This window comes from Quercus lobata, chromosome 3, assembly GCF_001633185.2.
Source record: "Quercus lobata isolate SW786 chromosome 3, ValleyOak3.0 Primary Assembly, whole genome shotgun sequence".
NCBI classification, from domain to species: Eukaryota; Viridiplantae; Streptophyta; class Magnoliopsida; order Fagales; family Fagaceae; genus Quercus; species Quercus lobata.
The window spans coordinates 46,376,498-46,404,065 of NC_044906.1; the positions used below are offsets into that span (position 1 = coordinate 46,376,498).

A 27,568-nucleotide genomic window follows, 5' to 3' on the forward strand; every position below is an offset into this window, starting at 1 on the left:
TTTTTTTTTTTTTTTTTTTTAAATGTAACAAATGATCCACCCCCAATTTTAAAAATAACTAAAATCTAACCCCATATCGAATATTTTGCTATTAATTAACGGAATTTAGTTTTGAAAAAACAATTTAACCACATCTATTTGTTTTGAAGAGGAATAAATTGGTCTTTCAATGCCAAATTCCATCCGACATAACACCAAAAGATATGGTAGGGAAAACATTAAAACAAAGTTATAACTTTGAAAGGTCAATCGTGCATCTTCAATGCAATAGTTCAGGGATTAAGTGTGACAATTTAGGGTAGACGAGTGATTTGCCCCCATAAATAACCCCAATCATTTTGCTTCCTCTCACACAAACGCAATCATATCACATTCATTTCTTATTTTATTTTCCCTCCTTTATTCCTCCGTTCCTAGTCTCCCTTTCCCCTAACAAGAATTAGAAAACTTGGAAAGAAGAAAAAGAAAACTAATAACACAAAACATCAATATCCCTGTAAAAGAAGACTTGTAAAGAAATGAATAATGAGTAATGAACAACCAATTGCTGTGTGTAACAGTCTCTGTGTGACTATGCAGCATGTACGAGTATCATACTCCACTCATCAGGAGAAAATGCTCGGAAGTTTTTCAGAGAGAAGCAAATTACATACAACAAAATCAAAAGCTATTGGAAAAATAAAGCATCCGCAGTTCTGAAGCATAAGATAACTATAGCTACAACGGTACAATTACCCTCATGAAAATTGTACTTGATTAACAAATATATGAGCATTATCCTGCCAAGAACCTCAAATATTTACCTCAACATTTTGCAGTAGTAATTTCTGCCACGAAGTATTGTATTTACCTCAACATGATGCGTGACCAAATTGGAAATCGCCAAAATGATGAGCGTTTCAATTTTTAGTGGTTTTCCATAACCTGTAATAATAGGATGTGTAGTTACAATGTTATTCTGAACTGAACTCTACTTCAGCAAGGGACAAAAGACAAGCATATAACACAGTATCTATCAAATTATACACTTCAAGTGAACCACATTTCAGGGTTCAGGCGCACATAAAATACTGTAGGTGATATATAGACAAAACTTCCCCACTTCCATGACCTATCTAAAAATAAAAACTTTCAAGTGGAACATTCTGCTATACTAACACCAGGATAACTTTACATGCTTTTTACTCTTACAAGGAACAAGAACATTCAAAGAGAGAACTTTCTGGAACATCAACTGTCCCACACAGCTTAAATAAGACAAGAAAATAGTGTAAGCAATTTGGAAATTGTAGATAAAGAGGATGCCAGTTTCATATTAAAATCAAAGATAAAGGTCAGATATGAAAGACAGGTAATATCAAAGATGCACAAATATCATTGTTGTATCTAAATAGCCTCAAAATCATTATCAGCGGAAAGGAGGGAGGGGGAATTGAAACTGATCAACTATACAAACCAAGGAGGAGACATCAACAAAGAAAACTGTCAACTCAAATTTATAACACCAGTAAATTGAAGAAAAGACACAAGTCTAACCTTCTATTTAACTCTTAAAGTTACTACTTTTAAGGTCCCTTCAAGATCCTCATCCAAATTAGAACTGCAGCCAAGAACTATCAGGCCAACAATATAATACAGGTAAACAGAACCAAAGACAGCCTTAAGCTTCTATTTAAATAGAATTACTACTTTCCAATCACCCCCTTTAAGATACTCATTCAAATTATAACCATGCTGTAAATATAAAAAGCAAAACCCAAGGAAAACCAAAGGAATGACTTCAAACTTCTCTTTACTTCTTAAACCACAACTCCTATCCATGTCAAGATCCTGATCCAGATTATATTTGCAGTTGTAAATGCATAAGTATTTAGAACATGTTTTGGTAAATAAATAGAGACATTCAAAACAATTTCAACCCAGAAGCCATCCAACATATCACATAAATCGAGGACCATAACCAAGCCAAACAAATATTAGTTGTTTGGACTTGTCTTGGACATGAGTGAGACATGTCAAAGTAGGCTCAAACTCAAGCCAAGCTTCACTTACCCTGTTCGATCTTGACAAGCATGTTTGGCAAAACCTCAAGTGTAGCTCAGCTTTCTATCCCAACACCAAAAGGCAACCATAGGAATTATGGATACATTTGCCATCCCAACACTAATTATGGAAAAACTCATATTCAAGCTAGAGAATTAGAAAGACTCCTCTAGATTGACTTAACTTAACCAGTTAGAGAAATTTCTTATAACTTACATATTGAGGCAATTAAAGAAGGTGCTAGTAAATTGATAACTAATCCCAATCTCAAATGAGAGGGCTCCCAAATGAGCAAATTCAGTAATGCATCTAACTAAACACAACGTAAAAAAATAAATAAAATAAAAAGTAATGAAAGAAAAGGAAGAATTTATGACAAGCTGCTCAGTTAGAGAAAAATATTGGGTACCAAATTAGATAAGTAAATGGAAGAGGTGGCGATCATAATCTGGTTATGAAAAGCTTATAATCATCTTCTTCATTTGCATGACCGTATGTCCCAAAATTAATACTGACCTTCATCGTGGTGACCATCGTGTTTATCTTTCTTTGCATGCTGCTAATTTAGGAATTTTAAAATTAATACTAGTGCGACAAGCTTAAGCTGTTATAAATGGTTGACCACACTCCCTCAATTCTGGGCCCAAACTCTCCCTTAATAACTAAAGCCCAACATGTGGGAATTTTAACTTTTTATAGGAAAAGTGGAGAGGAGATAAGGTTCGAACTCAAAACCACATGCTCGAATACCATGATAAATTACCACTAGTCTCAAAGCCTAAACTAAGAAAAACCGAATTCAATCATTTAACCATTATTCCAACAAGAGAAATTGACCCAAGGCAAGTTGATAACTAAATCCAACAAATTATAGCTAGAGAACATTTTGGGAGAAACTCAAGTAAACAAAAATTGATGACAGATCCGATGTGGGTTAGGATTTGATTTTTGTTGGATTTTAGGAATATTTTAGAGGGATTAATGGTGCCCAAAATCTGCTGAGTAAGAGAGGGAAATGAATGGCTGAAACACAAAGAAATTGATAAGAGATGATAAATAATGGATTGCTGAGGTTTCTTTATACCCTTGGCCAGACTCTTTTCTTAGGAATAAGGGAAAATATAAGACATTTTGTGGATTATTTCAAACCCATATCAAGCCTAAGCTCAGATTGTATGTTCATTAGTTTTTACAAACAAGTAATTTATTTGAGCAGTGCATTTACAAAACAAGGCCTAAAAGATAAGGATTGAGCTAGAGCACATTTGAGGGCATAAAAGAACCAAAATGGTGACTAGTTTAGCCTATTAGCTAAAATGCTTAGAAATTTTTTACAATTGCCGAAGGTTGTAGGTCCATCTCCTCAAAATCTCTCAAAGCCTAATAAATTTAATTTAATTTACTAGTTTTATCAAAGGATAGCAAAGAAATTATTGAATTACATAACATGTCTAGATAACATCATATACTAAAATCTTCTGCTATACAAAATATATTTTTCTGAGGCATTACAAAATACTACCCAACCAAAGGTAGCAATGACAAAACCTTGGGGTTACATGATACACAAAAATCAAACATCAAAAGGCACCAAAATAAGTAAAAGTAGCAAATCTAATGGTAAACAATCCAAAAGTATATAATCCTCAATCTTATTGTTAAAAAAATAAAAATAAAAAAAGAAGAGAGAGAGAGATCATGGACAAAATAACCATGAGCAGCAAAATATTATTAGTTTCCTCCTCCTGACCGAATCTGTAACAAACCTGGAGCTTCACTAGAAAGCACACGCTTACTGCGCTTTAACTGCAATTCAACTGTGCTTTACTAAACGGCACTTCCCTTGCCACTAAGAGTTATAAGAGCACCTAACAATACTTTCTGAGGGCTAAACTTTCAAAATGTTTGACTACATGATGCAGCCCATATCACCAACCAAAGAGAGAAAATTTAAACCCAAGGGCAAGTTTCTCCTGGATCTTTCTTAAATTTAGGTTAAATCCTTTTGCTTACTTCTAATTTTCTTAAGCTCTTACCCTTGACATGAACTCAAAAAATAAAGGTTCCAATAATTATCTTGCAAAATCTTTACATTATGGGCCCTAAAATTTGATGTGATCAGTAATTTGGTGGTTAAATTGGGGAATTTTAATTTTTGAGGCGTCTCAACAATCAAAGGAAAAGATTTTATGGATTTGGGATCAACTGATTGCAAAAAAAAAAAAAAAATGATGAATCTTGCAAGTTGTGACCAGTAAAGTAAATATCGAAGTGAACCAAAAAAAAAAAGATCAGAAAAAATTACACAAGGGCATGCAAGCCTACAATAACCACAGTACTCAAGGTCATTTCATCAGCTCTATTTTCTTCCGTTTACTATGACATATAGATTCACTCTTTTTACTCTAAACTTGTCCCAACAATAAGATTGACTCCTACCACCCACCCTCGAAGGCAGGATGGTACCTCCCCATACTAATATATAATATTTCCAATCATTTCAAAAATAAAGGAATGAATAATTGACTACTAAACTATGCAAAAAGCACATACAAAGGCCCATAAACTAAACAAGACTCACATATTTAGTAAAATAAGATCTGTGACACAACCACAGTTAAGTATACTTGTGCAACAGCAACTACTCTTTTGTTTTTCCTTTTTTTTTTTTTTCTTTTCTTTTCTTTTCTTTTTTGGATAAATTAACCCAACAGCAACAATAACAAAACAGAAAGCAACATAGTCCCTACCCAGGTAAATGGTCCACCTAATAGGTCCTACTTATTTACCAAAGTCTATATTTAATTTTTCTTCATGAAAAAAAAAATTAATTTTGTAACTGCAAGGATACACTACAAAATTTCAAAATACAATTAAACAGCCCGTACAAGAATAACAATAAAAATTCATGAACGAAATTATCAGAATCAAATCTTTTTCAATTTTTTTGTCATAATTTTTAGTAAAACATGCTAAGATTTGATGTTCTATGCTTCATGATGCTGATAACTTAGTTCATGAATGTTTTACAGTTATCCTTGCATGGGCTGTTTAATTGTATCACGAAAATTTTAGTGTTTTTGGACAACCAACCAGACAATAGACCATTGGTTTACTATTGAAATTTTTTTTATGACAAGGAACCCCCTCAAGGTATGGGCCAATGGGACCCCCCTTGAGGGTTAACCACAAATGCCTATACACCCCCATTGAGCAGGCATCGGGTAAATCACAAAATGCCTCAGCTATGAGTCAAACCAGAGACTTCTGGGTTTACAGTTAGTCCAGGCACTCTCCCATACTTCTGGTTTTCAATTGAAATTGCCCCAATGGTCTAATATTGACTCCAACCAACCTTAGGTGCAAACTCCTAGAGGTTTTCTTTCACTCAGTGCATACTCCAAGCAAGCCTAGGTACTGACTCTAAGCTTCTCTATCTTTATTTTCCCTGTTCTTTAATTTTGTAGTTCCAACGTTCTAGTTTGTACTATGTCATCGACTGAACAGAAAACTCTAGATCCCAGGTTTAGGGAACATATTTGCTTCAGTGAAGAACCAAGAGAGAGAAAAAAAAAAATTCCAATATCAGACTATCAATGAAATATCAAAGAAAACAAAGTTTCATTGAGAAGAAAGTGAATAAAGACAAAGACCAAACTCAAAAATAGCAAAATTTGAAAAAAAAAATAATAATAATTATTGGTACACATGCACATGATAGGTCTTGAAACCACAACCTCACCCTCCACCTTGCTCTTAGAAGGAAAGATGTGCCATTTGAGCTACTGAGCAAATGATACAAGCATTTCACAACAAACATGTGCAAAAACAACACCTTAGTATCAAAAGATCAGAGATGCCTAAAAGAACTTCAAGAATAAAATGCTTGAAGAGCAACTAGAGCCAAGTCATACCTACCACTCAACTTTGCCAACAGATTCCTAACCCACTTTAAAAGGGAGGGGGAAGGGGTCGACAATTCAGCAGAAGGAAAGGATTTTGGAATGGTAAAGGGTCTCTCTTATGCAACCCACTGTCACCACCCCCAACACAACCCACTGTCACAAAAGTAAACCTAGTAAGACTCACTCTTAATATTACACCATTACATGATTTTAAATTCAATTACTATTTGACAATACCACTGATTACAAATTATCTTCGTAATTCACACACAAACATATATGTGTGCGTGTGAACATATTTTATATATATATATATATTTACACACAATTTTGGAATCATATTTTGACAATCCTGCCATTTGATTAGTCTTTGTAATTAACATGCATGCTTGATTTCACATCAATCATATCTAATCCTACCGTTTGATTACAAAGTATATGTAATTAACATACCTGCTTAATTTCACATCAATCATTTCTGATCCCACCATTTGAAAACATGCAGTCTATATAACATGCACGCTTGATTTCAAAAAAAACATGCACGCTTGATTTCACATTTTATTACACAGGTTTCTATATCTCCTGTGCCTAACCAAAGAAAGTCCTGTGCAACTTATTCCGAAATAAACATCCACCCTAACCATGACTTCAAAATGAAAGAATATAAAAAGTTAAGCTGGAATGGTCTGGCAGACCAACAGTTGTTCAGCTTCCTAACAAGCATTTCACAACATGAGTAACACCACCTTCTAAGATTTTCAAGAATAGAATGCTTGAAGAGCAACTAGAGTTAACACAGACCTGTAGATCTCCCACTCAACTTTGCCAACATACGTTACATTTTAAAAGGGAGGGGGAAAGGCTCTTAGCCTTGTGGTTGCAGGTTCAAGCCCCACAGTGAGCATTCTTAATCTTACTTGGGACTAAGGCTTTATTGTCATCATTGAAAGGGTCTTTTATGCAACCCACAACACACAACCCACTGTCACAAAAGTTAACTGGTAAAACTCTTGCTTAATCTTTCTTTTTCTTTTTCTTTTTTATCAGTAAAACTCTTTCTTAGTATAACACCATAAAAAAATTTTAATACGATTACTCTTTTGAAGATACCATCATTCAACTACAAATCATCTTCATAATTCACACACACAAACACATATCTATGCGTGTGTGTATATTAATATAAGTCACGCTCTCTTTCTAATATTAAACTGAAAATTTTTGGAATAATATTTTGACAACCCCGCAATTTGATTTCACATCAATCTAAAGTTGTTTCTAAAAAGAACCCATTTTTTTTGTGTAGTATGGGAAAAATAAAAAATAAAAAAATTCTCTACAACAATATGCAATAGTTTAAAATAAAAAATAAATAAATAAACTAGTCCCAAAATTTTGGGGTCAACAGGTTAGTTAGGGTTGGCCATATGTAAATCCAGTTTAAAGAAAAAATAAATAAATAAATAAATTTGGGGCCAACAGGTTACACTTCAACAACAAAAAAATAAAATTTGGGGTCAACAGGTTACTTCAAAAAAAAAAAAAAAAATCTTTAATCCTCTTTATGTTCAATTGGTATAAAGAGTAGAGGGAGACATTGTAAATCCAATGAATTTTTCAAAATATGTTTTATAAAATCTTTATTAAAAAAAAAAAAAAGCATTGAAGAGTGTAGTCACATCAAGAATAACTTCAATCCCACCCATATAGTATAGATATGCATTGGGTTCATGTTACATATAGAATGGTTTTTTTTTTTAATAATTAAAAAAAAATTATTAATGGAGAAGATCACTTCATGTTGACGACAAAGCAAATACAAAAATATATACACACACACACACACACATATACAGAAATATGAAGAGTCCTGGAACTCAAGAATATAACTTCAATCAGTAAAATCCCACACTAGAGACCAAACAAAGTGTGAATTAGCACAAATGAAGCTAATCCAGAGAATTCTCAATGTTCTCATAAGTGACTTTATTACATTTCTTCCACACACTATACACATTAAACATAACAAAACAAGGTTCCAAATGTCTGTGAGTGTTTCCCAAACCAATTCCTCCATCCAAACAATAAAGTTTTTTTTTTTGATAAGTTCATCCAAACAATAAAGTTTCTACATCTAGATTGACACTTTGCAATATTTCATTAAATAACCTTCAATTAGATAAACATTTTGCTGAGTTCACAGTTGAAGTAAATGTTTTCCATATGTTTATTATGCATATGACAAAGTTTACTCATTTTGATGTTCATCCACCATCAGATACAAAACTCATTTCTTACTAGACTTCTAAATATAAACAAAGCTTTGAACATCTCTTAAATGAGGTGGCCTCTTAATGTTCGATCTTATTGAAATTTAGCAAGAATAATGAACATGTGAAGTTCATAGCTTTGAAAAAAGCATTACACCAAGTGCAACTTGAACCTATCCCCAAATATAGACATAGAAATTTGAAGAAAATGATAAGTCAGATACAGGTAAGAAGAAAACACTTATCTAATTATTGGGACATGTTACATCAGTATGTAACACAACCGATGAACAGATCACAAAACAATATATAAGTAAACAATGCCTAAATATTCAATAATTTAAATTGGCCAAGTCTCAAATTCATTGTTGGAATTGATTGCTATGTACAAGATACTCAAGTAATTACAAGAGTCAAGAAACAGATGCACTAACCAAGTCAGAAACATGGGCCTACACTTGGAAGCAAATGTTCCCAGGGATACATTTGTCAGGAAAAATTACAATATACACAGTCCTGCCAAGAGCCTCCACTAGTTCTTAACACTGCCTTCAAGTGGTAGTCGGATTTTGGCCTGAAACTGAATCTCACTCTGAGGCATTATGTAATAATCCTTTGCCACGTGTTGTGGCACCCACAGTAGAGAAGACAAAATGATCACCTGTGAGAGAGAGAGAGAGAGTACGTGCTCAATTAGCGCCTACAAGAGCAACACTTCAGGATAAAATATAAAAAAAAAAAAAGTTCATTCAAGCCATCCAAGAATTTACAAAGTAATCAGTCCTAAATGTTCGACTAACTATTAAAACACAATTATGAAAATAGTTCACAATATTAAACTCAAGGAAACCTAGACAAATAGTCCATATACATTTAAACGCAGCAAGATCTCAATTTACTAGCAGACTTCATACTTGTAACCCCTCCACTTCAATTGGAGAACGAAAAGCCATTTTGGCTGAATTGCAAGAAGTAACAAAGTACTGAAAACTTACTGAAGTTCTTAGTTTAGACTATCAAGCTGGCCGCCAACAATTAAGGGCAGAAATGTCTGGTCTACATGGAAACATCTGGGAGACGCCATGACCTGGGGATAAGTGAAGTCAAAAAATCAACATCACTCTCTGCCACAACAGAAGCACAACTGCTAAACAGTCTCACAAGCAGGGACACTGACACAAGCATGGATGATTTTATGCTCATCAATGCAAGAGTTGCAACTCAAGCAAGAAAGTAAATAATTTTAATTTATTCAATAATACTTCAAGTTTTCCCACAATGTAAACCTTAATTTATATTTTGATATGGCAATGTAAATCTTAATTTATTCAACAAAACAAATAAAAAGAGTGAACTCAAACTTGACAGCCTTCCCTTATCTTCCTCTTCTTCTCTCTCATCCTATCTTCTCTTCAGCCTAACAATATTCTCACCATGACACGTGGATTAAATTTCACTTTTGTTTTCCACCCCTTTTTTGCGTGGACGGTGGGGGGGTGGTGGGAAGGCGACTGTACTATATTTCTTACAAAAAATTACAAGCAGATCAGTAGATCTGATAATTGATAATTTACGATCGCAGAAAATTTGGATTTTAGATTGGTGTTTTGTGTAAAAGCAATGGCGAATCAGTAGATCACCTCCTTATCCATAGTCCTATTGCTATGGATTTGTGGTCTATGGTGTTCACCTTGTTTGGTATTCATTGGATAATGCCGAAGACAATGGTTGAGCTTTAAGCTTGTTGGCAAGGAAGTTTGGGAGACATCGGAATTGTTATATGGATGGCCGTTCCTCATTGCTTGATATGGTGCATTTGGCGGATATAGATAACCGGAACTTTGAGGATTCTGAAAGGACAATTCCTGACCTTAAAACTTTTCTTTTTCATAACTTAATTGGATTGGTCGTCTGCAGTAGGCAGTCATTCTAATTTGTCGGTTTTTTCTTTGATGGATGCTTGTAATTTGTGTATTTGATTGTTTTTGTCCCTATTGTATACTTCCTGCATACTTGGGTGAATCTTTTCTTGATATTTCAATAAAAAAAAATTTCATTACTTATCAAAAAAAAAAAAAAATCAAATACAAGCAGATCAACATGTTTGGACCAGAATCAAGACATCTAAGATAACACTCAATGCTTGACACAGATACAACTGTCCGGCATTCATTTAAGGCATATCAAAACATATACTCTGTATCTATGTATAGGACACAGGACAAACCAATGCATAGGCATGTATCCATGCTCTCTAGACAGTTCCAAAAATTAATTCCAGACAAAAACATGGCAGATTTTGAGAAAGGGGAGGTCACCTGCTATTGGAGCTCCAGCAGGTAGATTATTAGGGGCAGGATGCTGAAAACCAATATTATTTGCTGGTGGCCTCTCAAGAGGTGGATGAAAATAACCTGTCATAAAGACAAGATTTGAAACCATAGTAGAAAGCGTCAGTGTTGCAGACTATGCAGATCCTCACCAAAAATAAAACTTAGCTTAAAGCAGTTGGACCTAGAAAATGAAAATATCCCTGTAAGAAGCAGAATATGTCAAAGAGAAAAGTTGCCTGAATTTCCTTTCTGTTATGTGGACAAACAAGTTCTAATAGAAAAACAGATTTACACATTAAGTATATGCTCATATACAAAATGCAAACAAGTCACACACACATATATATATGGGTTAAGTTCAAGTTACACCCGGCGTAACTCTAAGTAATATTACACCACCCAATAACTTATTATAAAATTCATATTTTGAAAATCTCACAGTTGAATTATATGTTCTATATGTTCTTAACATTTATGCCAATTTTCAAATCAATTGGATACTATTTACCATTCAATCCATAAACTCATCTTTTATACATTATTTTAGACTACAAAAAATTAAAACAGTTTATTCATGACATGGCTATTCATCTTTGATCACCTTGTAGTTTTGCAAGTATAAAGAATATATGAAGATAAGTAATTTAACGGTGGATTTGTCAAAATTCACATTCAATTAAGAAATATTGAGTGGTGTAACATTCCTTAAAGTTACATCAAATGTAACTATATATATATATATATATATATATATTTCATACCAAAATCTAATTATTGCTAAGACTTGAATATATAAAAGATCGGGTAAACTACATATTTGGTCCCTAACCTTTAAGCCCATGTGTCAATTTAATCCCTAACATTTTCAATGTGTCAGTTTGGTCCCAAACCTTTGGGTATTGTGTCAAAACGTTCCATACCGTTAAATGATGGATAAAAAATGTTGACATGACTAACTGCCAAATTGAAATATTATTTTTTATGCCACATTGACTTCCACATAAGCTGCCACCTAGTTTTAATTAAAGTGTCTTTGATATCTCTCTCTTCCCAACCTTCATGACCAAAACTCTCTGAGCTCCTTCAACACAGCTTGCCTCCACCACCAGCAGTGGTAGTCTTTGAACCCAAATCTCTCTCTCTCTCTCTCTCTCTCTCTCTCTCTCTCTCTCTCAATTTGGTTTGAACTGCCATGGACGAACCTCGATGTTCTGTGACAGCCACTGAAATTATCTCCGCTCACCACCACCATCATGGCGGTGGTTTCCAAATCCAAACCCAAACCTTCTTTTGCAACTTCCTACTCTGTCACTCTAATGGTCCGTTTGGATTGAGGGAGAGGGAGGGAGAGTAGAGTAGAGTAAAGTAGATTTAGACAAAAATTAGTCTATTTTTAGCAAATTCTACTCTACTCTCCTCCACTCCCCCTTCTTCCCCCCTCAATCCAAACAGGCCCTAACTCACTCTCTCTCATCGGTCTACCAATATCAAAGCTCTAAGCCTCTAAATGTCTTTGATTTGGTACCTAAGGAGAAGCTAAAGTGGATGAAACGGGTCTGTTTCAAGCGGATGAAGCCCTTTGCATTTGTGGGTATTGTTCATTTGTGCAAGTTGTGTAGGTAGGTATGACTTGATTTGGAATTTGAATTGTTTTTCAAAAGGGGTTTCTGGGTTTGAATGTTTCAAATACTTAGTTGATTTGTAAACGGGTATGGATGTGAGTGTGTGTTCTATGTGATTTGAAATTGTTTGTTTGGATGTAAACGTCTGGGAATTTTTGTATTGGCAAAGCTTTGCATGTGATTTTACTATGATTTGGCTTTGAATTGCCCAAGTACGGTGTGGGTGGGTGTTCTGATACTTGATTGTTGTTGATATTGTTTTAGTTAGTGTTATTTTGTTTTCTCCAAGTAGAATAGCCCGGTAGTCAGCAAAAAAGAAAAAAAAAAGTTGATAGCTGGGTTTTGAGCTTATATGGGATTTTTGCTGGAATGAATCTATGTATTTTTTTTTTCCTAATTTAAGGAGGTAGAAGAAGCAGTTCTTAAGAGTTTTTTTTTCCAGGAAATAAAAATGTTTTAAGGTTTGAGAGGGGAAGAACTGCACATTCAGATTTAAGATAGCTCACATGGTGGTTCGAACGAGATTTAGAGAGTTGTGTGAGGCCGAGAAACAAATAAGAGAGCTTTGTGTTCAAAGACCACCGTCAATGGTGGCAGTGGCAAGCAACATTGAAGGGGCTTACAGAGTTTCAGTCATGCATGCCAAGCCAATAGAGAGAGACAACACAGAGAGAGTAAAAGTGAATTACAAAATGTTGATTTTTTTAATTAACATGTGGCAGTTTGTGTGGAAGTCCAGGTGGCGTAAAAAATAATATTTTAATTTGGCCGTTAGCCATGTTAGCATTTTCCATCCATCACTTAACGGTAGAAACTATTTTGACACAATGCCAAAAGGTTAGGGACCAAATTGACATATAACCTAAAGGTTTGGGACCAAATATGTAGTTTACCCTAAAAGATTTGAATATATTTCCATAGGTTCGGTGTTCTATTCCAAAATCCAATTATTGGTAAGTATATATTTCGCAGGTGACAGGTCCCAACTGAGCTCTAGCTCAAGTGGCACTTCCTCCTCCCCAAATAATGGAATGGAGGATGAGATCATGAGTTAAGACCCAATAGGTTCGTGCATATGTATATATCAATAATAGAGAAAGGCACAAATGGGACGCATATTCCAAGCCTTTAAATCCAAAAAACTCGATTAAATGATTAAATTCAAAATTTCCTAACAACTCAAGCTTTTGGAACGACGTGTAATGGAATGGAGGATGAGATTATGAGTTCAAGACCCAATGAATTCGTGCATGTGTACATATCAATAATAGAAAAACGCACAAATAGGATGCGTATTCCAAGCCTTTAAATCCAACAAACTCAATTAAATGATAAAATTTACAATTTCCTAACTCAAGCTTTTGGAACATGTAATTTATAATTGAATCAAAGCAAGAGGTCCTAGGTTTCAAACCTTGTCTCCATCTTACCCCCTATTTAAAAATAAAAAATAAAAATTCTTAAGTGTTAAGCTCCACTTAATAAGGGAAGTTTTAGAATCACATGTGAAGGAGGAGTGTTAGATACAATGATTAAATTCATTATATTCTAGTTGCTTGGGGCAATCGGTAATTTATAAACCTCCAACCTTTAAACCTTTTTTGTTATAAGCAATAGATTTTACTAACAAGAAAAGCTTAGTAGAAAGGATGTCTTCACAAGCTTTCTCAAAACATTACAACAGAGAAAAATTAGGCTTTAAAAGAAAGAGAGCCAATGAAATCTACAATTGAATGCTCATCACCATTTCCAAAAGTAAAGGACCACTCAAACAACACTCTCAAGAACAAATTTTTGAGCTCCATAACCTTTTATGTATATTGATAGTTACAACAATTGGGGGAGGGGGATTCAAACCCTGGTTCTCCCTATAAAGGGAAGCAAGCACTGCCACTGAGCGATAAGGCTCTTGGCAACTCCATAATTGAAAGCTCCACATTATTTGAAAGTGCGATTATTCCTCGCCTTGTAAGCATAAGGTGGAGAGTGTCATAGGTTAAAGACCCAACAAGTGTATGTGTAACACTTTTACCAATAAAAAAATACAAAACAGTTCCCAACGTCAATTAAAATGAAATTAACACAATTAATACGCTTCCAAACTTGTAGTCAGGTCAAGACAAAAGAAGCCCATGGTAGAAGTTTTAACACTTATGGTATGTTTGGAACGAAGGGCGAGGAAGGTGGCCTGAATATTCACGCCACCTCCCCTCTCCTCCCCCTCCATTAAAACATAGGGTTAGTGACACTTCGAACAGCCACAGTTTTTATGACTGAATAATATTTAATGGCGCATCCAAAATATCATTTTTAGAACCAATTTTTCAAAAAATTAAGATACATGGCACATGGAATATCAATGTCACATATTCACACCAGGTTAAAAGCGTTCATGTGAATATAATGCACACAGAAATAAGATTAAAATAAACCCACAAAGATTAGCAAAAAATAATTGTGTACCTTCCTGGCCATAGGTAGGTCCTGAACATGAGGGAGTTCTTTCTCCATTTGGTGTTCTCCCTCCATTCATCCACCCACCACGCTGATTTGTTTTAAAGTCACTTGATGGCATCCTCCATTGTTCATCAGCAACAAATCGCCTCTGGCTATCCAGAGGAGATGGTAAAGAGTATGGACGTGGGTACGGATGCTGAGGATGTTGCTGAACTGCCGGCTTTGTATAAGAGAAATGACTGGATGTGTTCTGAGGTGGGGCAGGGTGTAAAGGTCTTTGTGTAAAAGAGGTATTACCTTGTTGAAATGGTTGGTTAGGTTGTGAAATTTGGGGGTTTAAATAAATATCATTGTGTCCATATTCTAATTGCCTTGAAGAATTAAATCCAGATGGTTCTTGAGAACTGGATAATCCTGTTGAAATAAAGCTAGATGATTGCTGCGGAAACATTTCACTTTTCAGTGCATTATCAACATGAACGCCATGACCAGCCATTTGGACAATTTGGTTGCCCTGTGTCCAGGAAAAGAATTCTGTTACAATAGATATACTAATACAACAAAGAAAAAATTTATAATAAAAAAACAACAATCAGAAGTCTTACACTAGCTGTGCTGCAATATTCATGAGGTATGGGTGGTTGATATGCCAACTGTGGTGAAGACTGTACGGATAATTGAGGTGGTAAAAATGGTTGGGAGAGTAATGAAGACTGAGTTGGTAAAGATGCTGGAGGGACCAATGATGGTGGGGGGCCAGAATGTGGCAAAGGAGGAGGGGGTAGCTGTGACATGGGAGGTAGTGGCTGTGACGGGGGAGGTAGTGGCTGTGACGGGGGAGGTGGTGGCTGTAACGAGGGAGGCGGCGGTGGTGGCTGTAACGAGGGAGGCGGCGGTGGTGGTGGTGGTGGTGACGGAGATGATGGGGGTGGTGGTGGTGGAGGTGGTGAAGGAGGCAAAGGAGGTGGAGGAGGAGGAGAATCGAGAGGCAACGGAGGAGAACCCTCTGGTAGTGGGAGTAACTCAGAGGAATTGTTTGGAGCAGTTTCTATGGTCCTATCTGAACTCTGATGTTGTGAATCTATTTCAAAAGAACCATTTGTGAACAAGGGTCTTTCATCCTTCAAGTGTCCTGAAACATCTTCCATTTCGAGCTCACCATCCACATCCTCTAGAATGCAATGGCGCCTGTCATTAGGAAGAACAGCACATGTTTCTGACTCTCCTAAAGCGGGGGTGGTTTCCTCTGCTGATGCATCACCGGCTTCCTTAAATGAACTGCTTGGAAAATCTTCTTCCTCATCTTCAAATACATGAGAAGATAAAAAACCGGGCAGCTGAAAGGTAGCATTACTGATACAACAGCCAATAAAAAAAAAAGTTATTAAAAAGTCATTGCAAATCCAGCATATAAGCAAATGTGAGCAGGTTTCCTAATTTGCCCCAAGTAAAAATGTAATGAATTTAATGTGGACATGGTTTAAAAATGATAATCCATTCAAGATAGAAAAGGCACATGAATGGAAGGTATAAAGACACTGCAAATTATACTCAAAAGGTCCTCAATGAATAACCAAAATAACCAAATACAAGTTCGAATGTGATTAGATCCAAGTCCTACAAACAATGATTAACAATACCATGCCAACAAATCTTCCACGTATTTATCTGCATCTTACTTGTATGAAACTGGAATCACTAGCTCACATTCACATCTATATGTTTCACCACCAAGATGTCTCTCCACAATGCTGACATGGAACATTATTAATCAAATAGTAACTCACAACACTCCTCAAATTACAAAATAAGGCTAGAAGCAGAACAGAAACCAAGTAAAGAATAAGGTAAGAAGCAAAACAGAAAACTGAAAACAGACCATATATCAATTAATTAGGATTTGATATTGATGTCCTAAAATCAATAGAACAAGGAGAGAGAGGAAGAGGGAGGGAGAAAAATTCTAGTAATTAAATTTGACAAACCCAACCAGTGTTTATGTAGATAATAGTATCACTTTAAAATATAAATAAACTACTCATTGTTTCAGGGACAAACATAGCCATATTCTAATTTTTCTTTATTTGCTAAGCTAGAAAGTGATATAAGTATCAGAACTGTTCTCCATGTCCATGGCTATTCTATATAGTCTAGCAGTACGAACAAACCAATCATGACCAAATAAGTTAAATCACTCTTGAAGGGACTAGTAATCAAATGAATGACAACTAACAAGAAAAGTGAGAACTAAGAAAATGTGGAGAAAGAAATATATTGCAGACCTCCCATACTCATCAACAAGCATGCCTTCCATTTCTCTTAATGGATCATCTACAGCTCGCTCTGCTCGTGATGGTCGTCTAAGTGAAAGACCAGCGGTCGTATCATCATTTGAAACCCCAATGTCATCCATGTAAGGCCGAAGAATGGAATCGGGTATGATTTTCCTCTCAAGCCACAACCGTAAAACCTGGTAAAGAAACATAGTTTTATTTAACTCAAACAAAATAATAAAGGCTCTCCTACACTCATATTAAGGTAAATTCACCTTAAGACACTGACGACGATTTTCACGAGCAGCAGCTCCGGGTGGAGCAGCAGCACCAAGAAGACGTGGCAATGCTGCTTGAACTGTGGGAATGTATGAAGCTCCAGCAATACCTGAATATCATGTAACATTCCTATTAGAAGATCTCATTTTGAAAAAATAATTCAGCACTGATTGAAGAGAGAGAGAGAGAGAGGTCCCAAAAATTTATACCCTTCTGACTATGCGAGCATTGGGTGATGGAATCAACAAGAAAGAACAAGTCCACTTTACGATGAAAGCTAGGTTCAGTTTCCAACTTTCGGATGAGAAGTTCCACAACCTGCATACAAACATAAGATTCATATTCATCCAAATGAATGGTTTCTCTTCAAATTTACTCCATGACCTATCCCTTTCTTTCATAAGACATAATGACCAATATAGTCCCAACAAAGAGAACTTTATGTCGGGACTCCTGAATCTTGTCCCAAGTAAAAGTTGAGCACAATATTCTGACCATTGATTGGTTATTATCTTGTGACTCCAATATACACTGTTTGTTGATAAATGAAGATAGCACAGACAGTATATGGCATCAAACACCCATATATCATAGATTTGAACCCCCCCCCCTTTTTTTTTTCATAAGTGACATAATGACCAACATCATCACCAACAAAGAGACTTTTATGTCAGGACACTTGAATCTGGTCATAAGTAAAAGTCGAGAGCAAAATATTCTGACCATAAAGTTCATTATTTTGTGACTGTTTGTTGATGAAAGAAGATATGCACCAGACAGCATATGGCATCAAACACCCATATATCATAGATACGAACCACAATTATTCACCATTGGCTCAGGTGACATCATCTTTAATGATTTGTTGCGTCTCTATATATATATGTATATATATGACACAGTGTTGCATTATGATAATAGTACTTTAAAGCAAATTTTTAAGAAAAAACAATTGAATGTAACCCTAGAATTTGTCAATAGGGTATACCTACTACCTAGTCTAGATGGCACCTTCCACAGAACTCTTATCAATCTCCTCACTGTACATGCTCCACAGTTCTGTTAAATACCCCTAAACCTTCTGTCACTGTTCATGGTACCGTTCACTTAGAAAGTTTGGTTTGGAAGGGGAGAATTCATAGCACAACCAAAGTCTGGTTAGAGAAACAATATCCTCTTTGGAAGCCAAAGGTTAAGGCCCAAGAAGTGTCCGCCGTAGTTTTAATTTGGGAAACACAAAGGAATATTTGTTTTAATTTAGTAGTTTTTTTTTTTTGGTTTTTTTTTTTTGTTTGATAGTTCGATTGGAAGAACTAGGAGGTGCCAATTTTCGCAAGTCAATTGTTTGTATTTTATTTTAGGTCTTAATAGTTAATTAAGTTTATTAGTATTTTTATTTAATGTCGCAAAGTCAAGGTTGTTGTCTAGGAAAAAGTATTCAAGCAGGATGGGATAGACTTCTAAGTCATGTAATTTGATGTATGTGATGGTAATCATGTACAGATTTGACATGACAACTACTGTGAGAATCATCCTTTGAAGTTGTTGTTCCCAGAGTTGTATGCTTGCTCATTAGCTAGTGATGCAGCAATTCACTCACTGTAGGGTGAGTTTGGCTACAAATTTTTGCTTTTTGTCTCAGCTTTATTTCAAATAATCTGACTTTTAGCTTTTTTGAAATAAGCTAGCTTTTAGCTTTTGTCTCACATTATGCAAATAAGCTACTGGAAATAAGCTATTCTCAAAAGGACACTAGGTCAGCCAAATAGATGTAGAGGTGAAAAGCTGGAATGTTAGAAAATTTCAAAGAGACTTTGATTAGAGGAATTAGAGTCGGTGAATTCATTAATAAATCTTCTTTAATCGAATATTCCTAAAAGAAAGGATTGGACTTCCATGAAAATTGAAAAAAAAATCTAGGATGAACAATTAGGAAACTACCAAATCCAACATGCTTATAAATTAGATAAACTAGCAAACCATAACATCACCTTCAAAACTCTAAATTACCAAATAAAAGTTGCAAACAAAAACTCTAATCAAAGAGAGAGAGAGAAAGAGAGAGTTGCACACATAACCAGAGCCAAACATTTTCCTCATCTATGCATCAAAAGTTAAAACAACCAGAAACAAGATATGAAACTAAAAGAATTAAAAGCCCAGTTGAGGTGTATTAGATACAAATATTATTTGATCCCAAAAAGTCATATTTTAAAATCCAATATTAGTTTTGCCACAGAAATCATGAGGAAAAACTATAACAAGTGACCCATAAACCAGAGGACTTCTGAAAATATGGCACTATAAAATTCAACTAAAACTTGCATGGGAAAAATACCACATTAGAGACAAAACATATTAACAACACTCGCTACTTGGACCACATATCTCATCAAGAAGAAAAGTGGAAGCGATAATTTTACCTAAAAAAGTGCAATGAGTTGGCAAGTTCAAGACTAAAGATATTTGTGACTCATCAACTATCAGATCTATAAACAACTTTTATGTGAGCCAATTGAAATAATGCAAGCATACTTAATAACCTACCTCATTGGCAATGCCATACTTCGCACAATCAATAGCAAGACGAGTTGCACGTCCAATACTTTCTTTAGTCCTTGACAAAGTCTCTATCATTCCCTCAAAAGCATCACGAGCAACTGCTGCTTCAGTACCACCACTCAGAGAGCCACCAGCAGTCCTGTTCCCTGAACTACCTCTTCTCTCCTCAACTTCTTCAATATCAACTTGATTTCGCAATGCAGACTGGTGACCATGAGTTGATGGAGAAGCCAAACTTGAGCAAGGATTAAATCCTTGTATATCTGCTTGCATCACGTTGCTGGCACCACCAGTTAAAAGAGACTGCACTCCAGATGGACTCGGGCTATTTCCCTGTACATCAGTGGTACACAGGAAAGAACTGAAAATTCCATGAGAGAAACTTTGAGAGTGAGCTTGTCTTCTTTTTGCCTGTGCTACTGCAATAAGATGCTTCATGGACATAACAGATTCTGAAGTCTTAGAATCAATCAATGAACTATTTTTATTTTCCCTACCAGCTTCGTCTCTGTAATGAGGCATAAAACACAACCAGATGAATTAGGAAGATCAGAAAATAAATAAACAAGATAGAAAAAATGGAGTCAGAAGTTAGCACACCTTTCATCGGGCAAAGAATTATACTCTACTGAATTTTCAGACAAAAGAGTCAATTCATCAATCCTTGATATTGATTTAGGAGTGGCTTTAGATCTTTCTCCAGAAGACGAAGGCCTGTTTCTCTGAATTGTTGCTTGATTCTGAGAAGAGTTCATGCTATTAGAAACAACACCCAAACCCTTAGCAGACACAGCCTGACCCTTCTTCTGAGTACCAGTACCAGAAACTTTAGCCCCAAGTTTGGCCACTTTATGCTGTTCTGCCACTGATTTGGGGGCAGGACCTAATGGAGGAGACTTTCCAGGAGACACCAACACGTACTTAGCCTCCTTGAATGACAGCTGATCCTTGGACAACAATTGCTCCTTGAATGACAATTGCTCAGATTCTAATTTCCCTGGACTATGGGAAACTTGCACAGCCATTGCCTTTTGAGGCCTCTTCTCATCAGTTTGAACTTCACTTGGTGACAGAGACTCATTATGTGATTGGGAGGGAGATTCCTTTAAACAGCCATCCCCAAATCTAGTAGACACTCCTTGCTGAGCATTATTTGAACCATCATTATTTGCATCACTTCTCTTGGTAGCATCTGAAACATATGAAGGTGCTTTGACATTTCCGGCAGATCCACCATGGACTGGAGTTTTGGATTCATCATCGTCTTCATCAAAAAGGCACACAGCTCTCCGTTTTTTATGCAACTGGCTTCCTGGAACCTTCACATTACTAGAACATGACACATCATTCTTCATTATAAGAGGTATTATTTCTGTTTTATCATCGGTAGTAAGAGTATCTGAGTCAGACATAGCCTCCAGTGCTCGGCGTCGACGCTTTGTTACAGGTAGCACAGCCTCATTACCAGAAGCATTGGATCCAACAATACCAGTTTGGGTTCTTAAAGCCAAAGTACTTTCTGCTTTAACACTCATAGTTGATCTTTTAAACTCTGTCCTTTTTAACGCCTTCTTGTCAACATTAGGATTAGGAGAAACACTCTTAATTCTTTTTGCATGTGATCCATGTGCGGCATCATCCCCTATATCTACACGCTTCAATTTTTTGGCAGGAAGTATATCATTTGCACCATCATTAGCCTTTCCATGTCTATCTTGGGTCCTCTTTTCCGTGCCAGAAAGTTTTCCCTTGATCTGTTTATCAGAAACAACACCAGAGTCCAGCATATTATCAGGAACAATGACATGTTTTTTAGCTTTTAGCAGATCTTTTGATTTTTTCCCAGCATTGATATCAGAATCTGCTTTAAGAGGGCTCAGAGAAAATTCACGCATGCTGCTGGAGGCAATCTTGCCCTTAATTCCATCTTTCAATCGCTCAACAGATTCAAGGCGATCAACAGAACAACCATCACTTCCATCCTTTAATGATATTACAGCAGAGGTACCAGCTTTGTGTACTTCAACAGCACCTTCACGTCTTTTCTTTGACACAGTACCCATCTTCTTCAACTTGTTACCAGTTGTTAATACTTTCTGTTCCTTACCATGTTGCTTAGTGCAAACAGCATCTTCTACAAATTCATCATCACTTGCTTCTTCCTTTGGAAAGGAAGAATTATCTGGACTGGATGTCATTAATACATGTTCCTTACAGTTTCCACCACCACTTTTACTATTGTTTTTCTCAGGGGACATATCTGGAGACAAACTATCATCTGCACTACAGGATATAGAAGGCTTTACATCTTGAATGTCAGTTCCACCTCGTCTCTGTGAGCAGCGCCCCAACTTAGAGCCAGAATCACTTAAAGACTCATTCAAAGCATCTCCACTGTATGTCGCCTTACCTGTTTCAACCTTTGAGTCAACCTCTACCTCATTAACAGATAGAGCCTCACACCCAACATCAGATTTGTCGGCACCATCTCTGAAACCACTTGATTTCTTATTTTGTAGCTCATCAAACGCCACACAAATTTCGTCCACAGCTTGAGAAAAGAACCTAACTGTTTTACCCTGACATCGGGCAGACAATTTACTCTTTACCTCATTAGTGAATGCCTGAATATCCGCAGGGGCAACAAAACCTCTGTGAATGGAGGAGAAGTAACCAAAGGTAAAAGTAAGAAGCTAAATTCCTGAGGTTGTCAACTTAATCAGTGAGACAATAAGAAACACAATGCAAACAGAAATGGATGGGAGAACCATCCCATAAGAGAGATAACACAGAATTTCAACCAGTTTTCACACAACCAAAGTATATCATAGATTTCTTACCAAATTAACTTAACCTACAAATTGACCTACAACGTTTCAACCTATCTTTTAGATCGCTAAACACCTAAAATGGACAAATTTTTCAGTTAAAATTATAACCACATACACAAACCAAAGAGAAAGAAAACTTGATGGGTTTTCTTTAAAATATGTGTGGATCTCAGATAGGATAATGTCAATAAACAGTTAGGGGGTGTTGTTTGGTACACCATTTCAAACAACAATTTTCAGTTTTTAAATAACATTACATGTATTTCCACACACTTTTACACCCACACGTATTTCCACACATGTTTTCAAACAACAAAACACATGTTTTTAAGTACATGTACCAAACACCCCCTAAACATCACATGTTGGAGTGTACAGATAACACAAATGGGTTCCTGCATAGGGCTGGTCGTCTCAGCCAGCTGCAGACACATATATGATAGCGAGGCTCTACATCACACAAATATTGCTTACCCAAACACTAAATGTATTAGAACAGTACAATATGTTAAGAAATGAGAATATTCTGGGGCGTGGTCCGCAACCAATTGTACTACCCCTCGGGGTTGCCATTAAAAAAAAATAAAAATCAATGTTTCAAGAATAAAGAATATATATTACACTAAAGCAGCCTCACTAAAATCAAACAAACATATCCAGCTACTCTATGATGAACAAAAACAACTCAATCAAATATATCTTAAATATATCATAAATTAAGTAATACAATATATGGTGAAGAAAACTGAAATTATTACAGTGGAAAAAAAAAATCCATCAATAAGGATGCATACCAATAATATGTAAACAATGAACAAATGATACTTTGATGCTGTGAATTTTGCTGCTTCTAATGCGTATGGAATTATTTGTTTTATATTTAAATTGATTTGATGAGTTAGACGAAGAGTACGTCATGGCCTATTAAGAGTACATCATGGCCTGTTAAGGTTTTTAAACAAGTGCTTTGCTCATTTGTGGCTAGTAATGAATGAGATAAGTTGACCAATAGCTAATACGCATATATGTATTGACAAGTCATAGAGTTCAAAATGTGACACCAACTAAAGGCCTCACTTTGTGTCCGTTTTGGAACAACTTATCTAGCTTTTTACTGAAAATACTGTTGATAAAAGATAAAAACTAAATAAAATAAGTAGGGGACTCACGTGGGACCCGTAAATAGTAGGGGGCAAAAAAGCAATAAGTTGGCCTATAATCAAGATCCAAACACACTCTTTATATAATAGTATATATCATAAACCTCCACTCAATTCAAATGCAAGATTATTTACCTCTTTTCTACTACTTTCATTTCATTCTAAGCCACTGAATGGGGCAACTTTAACCAAAATTCACACAGTAATTAGCACGGTCAATAAAAAAAACAATTTCTTTTATAGGTAAAGGTTTAATGCAAGAACAATAAAAACAATTATTTGAAAATCAAATAGATTGATAAAGAGGTAATGTATGTGCGAGTGTGAATGTGTGTTGCAATATATAAAAACTTAAAAATCAACACTCCAAAAAAAAAAAAAAAAAAAAAAAAACCAACTATTACATACAAACCTACACAATTTATATAGTCAATTCACATTATCATAATAAGTTTAGCACATCAAAGTATCTCCCAAGTAACCTCAAAATATTTCCTTCAATTATAAAATCCTCAAAGATGATAATCAAATTAAAATTTGATCTCCACGAATGGAAATGCCCGCACAAATTAATCTTACAAAATTTCCATACTAAGACCTAGTTTCTTAAGCTTTTCCAGGGGTGCTTTGGCTTTTAAAAATGAGAAGCAAACTTCATCTCAGCCAAGGGTTTTTGTATGCTCTTCACCAATTTTGTGAGACAATTAATGCTTTTTAGGGATTTTGAGAAGCAAATTAAGAGCTACTTCTCAAAGTAGTTCAGCTTTAAATATTTTTGAAAAACTGCAGCCCTTATTTACTAGCCCTTAATGGCATGGTAGTTCTCCTGGCAAGAAGTGTGACACCCAACCCTACCTATGAATTGGCAATGCAGTGCATGCTGCATATGTCCTTTCCATACATTGTGATGTATGGGCTTCTTATCTAATGTCACTTTTCAGCAGCAAGTACATTGAAAAGATCTTGTTCAATCCACATTTGGGAACAAAGCCCAACCTAGAGCCTTGAGGAAACTCTTAGTAAACTACTTTTGCAAGAACAGCATTGCTCAACATAAAATTTATGGAGTTAGGGATGGGCTGAAGTTAATTTACCATGATTCCAACAATGAACTGTATAAGAACTATAAATTCTTGTTTTAAAAAAATACCCATAAAACTGCCCCACAATTCTGAAACAACCAAGTTATTTCTACATAAAACTTCACATCATGATTTATAATTAGCTTCCACATATTTTCCCCATCAATACTTTTTTCTCTCCACTATGAAAACCAAGCGAACCAGAGCTATAGGATATGGGAGATGTGAATGCTCGATAAGGGACCAGCAATACCTCAATGTAAACACATGAGGTTAAATGTGTAGCACACATAACACAAATTTGGAAAACTTCAATCTAACATTACTTTTGGTCAACAAGTATGTGATACCCCAAATTGTGTGTATTTGATTGATTGGATATTGTTGGAGTGTATTGTGCGGGCATGTGCTAAGTCCCACATAAGGTGTTTACTATATGAATATTGGGTTTGTAAGTGATTACAAGAATAACAAGGCAGATGTCGCTAGTGCTCTTCCTATAAGTCCCTTAATCAGAAGAATTATCAAGCCAAAAGTTAAATGATAAACATAAGCATGCTAAAGTCTATACTACAATGACCAAGGCAAACTATAGCTCACCAACCGAAAGATAATGAGAGATCTATATCAGACCTTAAGTTATGTTTGATGGGTTGTCAGCTTTGCAAAACCAATCATTCTCTTCTTTTGTTGACCCCTGTACACTTCTTGTGTACGAGGGCGTCACTTTTTTGATATCAATAAATCTTATTACTTATCAAGAAAAAAAATAGCTCGCCACTGACAATGACAACCTGAGTACAGCAAATGCCTTTTTAATAAGTAATATGTTACATTAAAAGATGAGCGACACTCTCTCCTTGGTTCTTGCACATAGAGAGAGAGAGCACCAATCCTAAATTATCAACCCCCTTTAGTCTCCTTAGAATTATCAATAGTCAACATGGTTTTTAATATTTAGCCTTTGATAGTGTTTTCAAGTTCACGACAACAAATATTTAGCCTTTCCAAGATAATATTTCAAGAAGAAACACACATTAATAATAAAAAAATTAAAAATTAAAAAAAAAAAAAAGTTAATGAAATTACATCACAATGTGTAAGAAATTCTTACATTTCTCTTGTACCAAAGAATTCAACGAAGTGTTTCTTGGGATCAGGCTGATGCTTAAATTCTTCAGGTTTGCTAATCTGTAAACACATAATCAACAAAAGTTACTGACAAAGAGATGGGTCTATAAAATCATATAAGAGCCTCAAAAACCTAAATTATTTTAAAATTACCAATAAGTGGAGTTTTTTTTTTTTTTTTGTGGGGGAGGTAAAGAAAAAGGAACAACTACCATAGTTAGATACAACAACCTAGTTCCCCAAAAACAATGAAACACATATACTAATCAATAAAAAATAAAAATAAAAACCCTAGCAGTAGCAGTAGCAGTAGTAGTAAAGAGAGAAGAGGTAAAACCTTGGCAGGCCAAGCGGGGAAGCCCTTGACCTTAGCAAGGACAAGATCGCCCACACTTAACTGGCTCTTCTTGTCCTTCGCTTTGTTGTTCGCTCCGCGTCTTCGCGCCGGAGCCATTCAACGAACCCTAAATTCTCACGATCCGGCTAAAAACCCTATCAAGTCGCCCTTGCCGGAAGTCCCGCCGGCGATAAGTGGCACCGGCGCCGGAAGTGCTAGGGCATCGGAGGAATAATGGCAGAAGAGAGAGCAAGAGATGGGGGATTTTTTTTTTTTTTTTTTTTGGTTGAGAAATGGTGTTTGGGCTTGAGGTTGTGGATGTAGCAACTATGGGGGATGTAGTCGTAATTTTTAGATTTTCCTCTGGTTTTTTTGAGACTTTGATTTTTTCTTTTTTTCTTTTTGATTATACGAGTGTCTCTCTCTCGGAGCAAGAAAATAAACCAAGGCAAAGGGTGTTTCTGTCGGCGACTCGGCGTTTTTGTGAAGCATGCTTTTAACCAAATCTATCATTTTTATATTTCCCTATTTTGGTTTTGGGGCGGGTTTCGTCCCTTGGTTTGGCCCATTTCATTTCACTCTAACTCGGCGTTTTTGTGAAGCACGCTTTTAACCAAATCTATCATTTTTATATTTCCCTATTTCGGTTTTGGGGCGGGTTTCGTCCCTCGGTTTGGCCCATTTCATTTCACTATACTTTTTTCTCGCTACCTCAACCCAAGGTTGGGCTCCAAATTAAAAATTTTAAATAAAACTTTTATATTACAATTTATTTATAATATTATTTAATAAATACATAACTACATATGAATAATTTCTTCAATTGTCATGTCATAACTATAGGTTAAAGTAATACAACTTTAAACCAATTTGGGTCAAACTTTTACCTTATAATAATGTTCAACTATGTTTAGGATAGTTTTAAAAAGTTGTACTTATTCAAAAAGGGAGAAAAAAATTTGTAATTTGGAACCACTTCACTAAATAGACATTCAGCACTACACATCCATGTACATTTTCCCTTTATTTCTAAATAATTTTATAAATTGTTGGAAAATCTAGTTTTGTATCTCATACAAAACACACAGTGAAAGCAACAATCACGGATCTACTTCATTCATAAGAGATAACATGTAACATTGAATCCTAGAACAAAAAATAGAAAGCGTACATTGATGCTATAAAATTCAAAACCAAGACTTGATAATACCTTTAATTTTCATCTCAATTCCACATGATACCTAAGAAGTGTGGTCTCTCAATTAGTATTTATGTACGTT

The 27,568-nt window shown here is 35.6% G+C and overlaps 1 protein-coding gene across 4 annotated transcripts; it reads right to left on the reverse strand.

Annotated features, from left to right (window-relative positions):
- Positions 1-489: 489 nt before the first annotated feature.
- Positions 490-26,784, reverse strand: LOC115981939 (ENHANCER OF AG-4 protein 2). 4 transcript variants are annotated; one of them, XR_004089481.1, is made up of 13 exons: positions 26,289-26,783; positions 25,935-26,011; positions 20,348-22,399; positions 19,733-20,255; positions 17,395-17,503; positions 17,182-17,294; positions 16,916-17,103; positions 15,239-15,986; positions 14,640-15,147; positions 10,540-10,635; positions 9,217-9,308; positions 8,656-8,882; positions 500-924 (listed from the first exon to the last, which is right to left on the reverse strand). XR_004089481.1 is itself a non-coding variant. In XM_031104378.1 (12 exons), the coding sequence occupies exons 1-11, from the start codon at positions 26,403-26,405 to the stop codon at positions 9,238-9,240; spliced, it is 4,602 nt and encodes a 1,533-aa protein (XP_030960238.1). In that variant the 5' UTR covers positions 26,406-26,783; the 3' UTR covers positions 8,449-8,882; positions 9,217-9,237. The 4 variants fall into 4 exon arrangements, 2 of the variants coding, with proteins under 2 accessions (XP_030960238.1, XP_030960237.1); XR_004089480.1 differs by lacking the exon at positions 9,217-9,308 and having other exon boundaries at positions 490-924; positions 26,289-26,784; XM_031104378.1 differs by lacking the exon at positions 500-924 and having other exon boundaries at positions 8,449-8,882.
- Between the last annotated feature and the right edge of the window lie 784 nt (positions 26,785-27,568).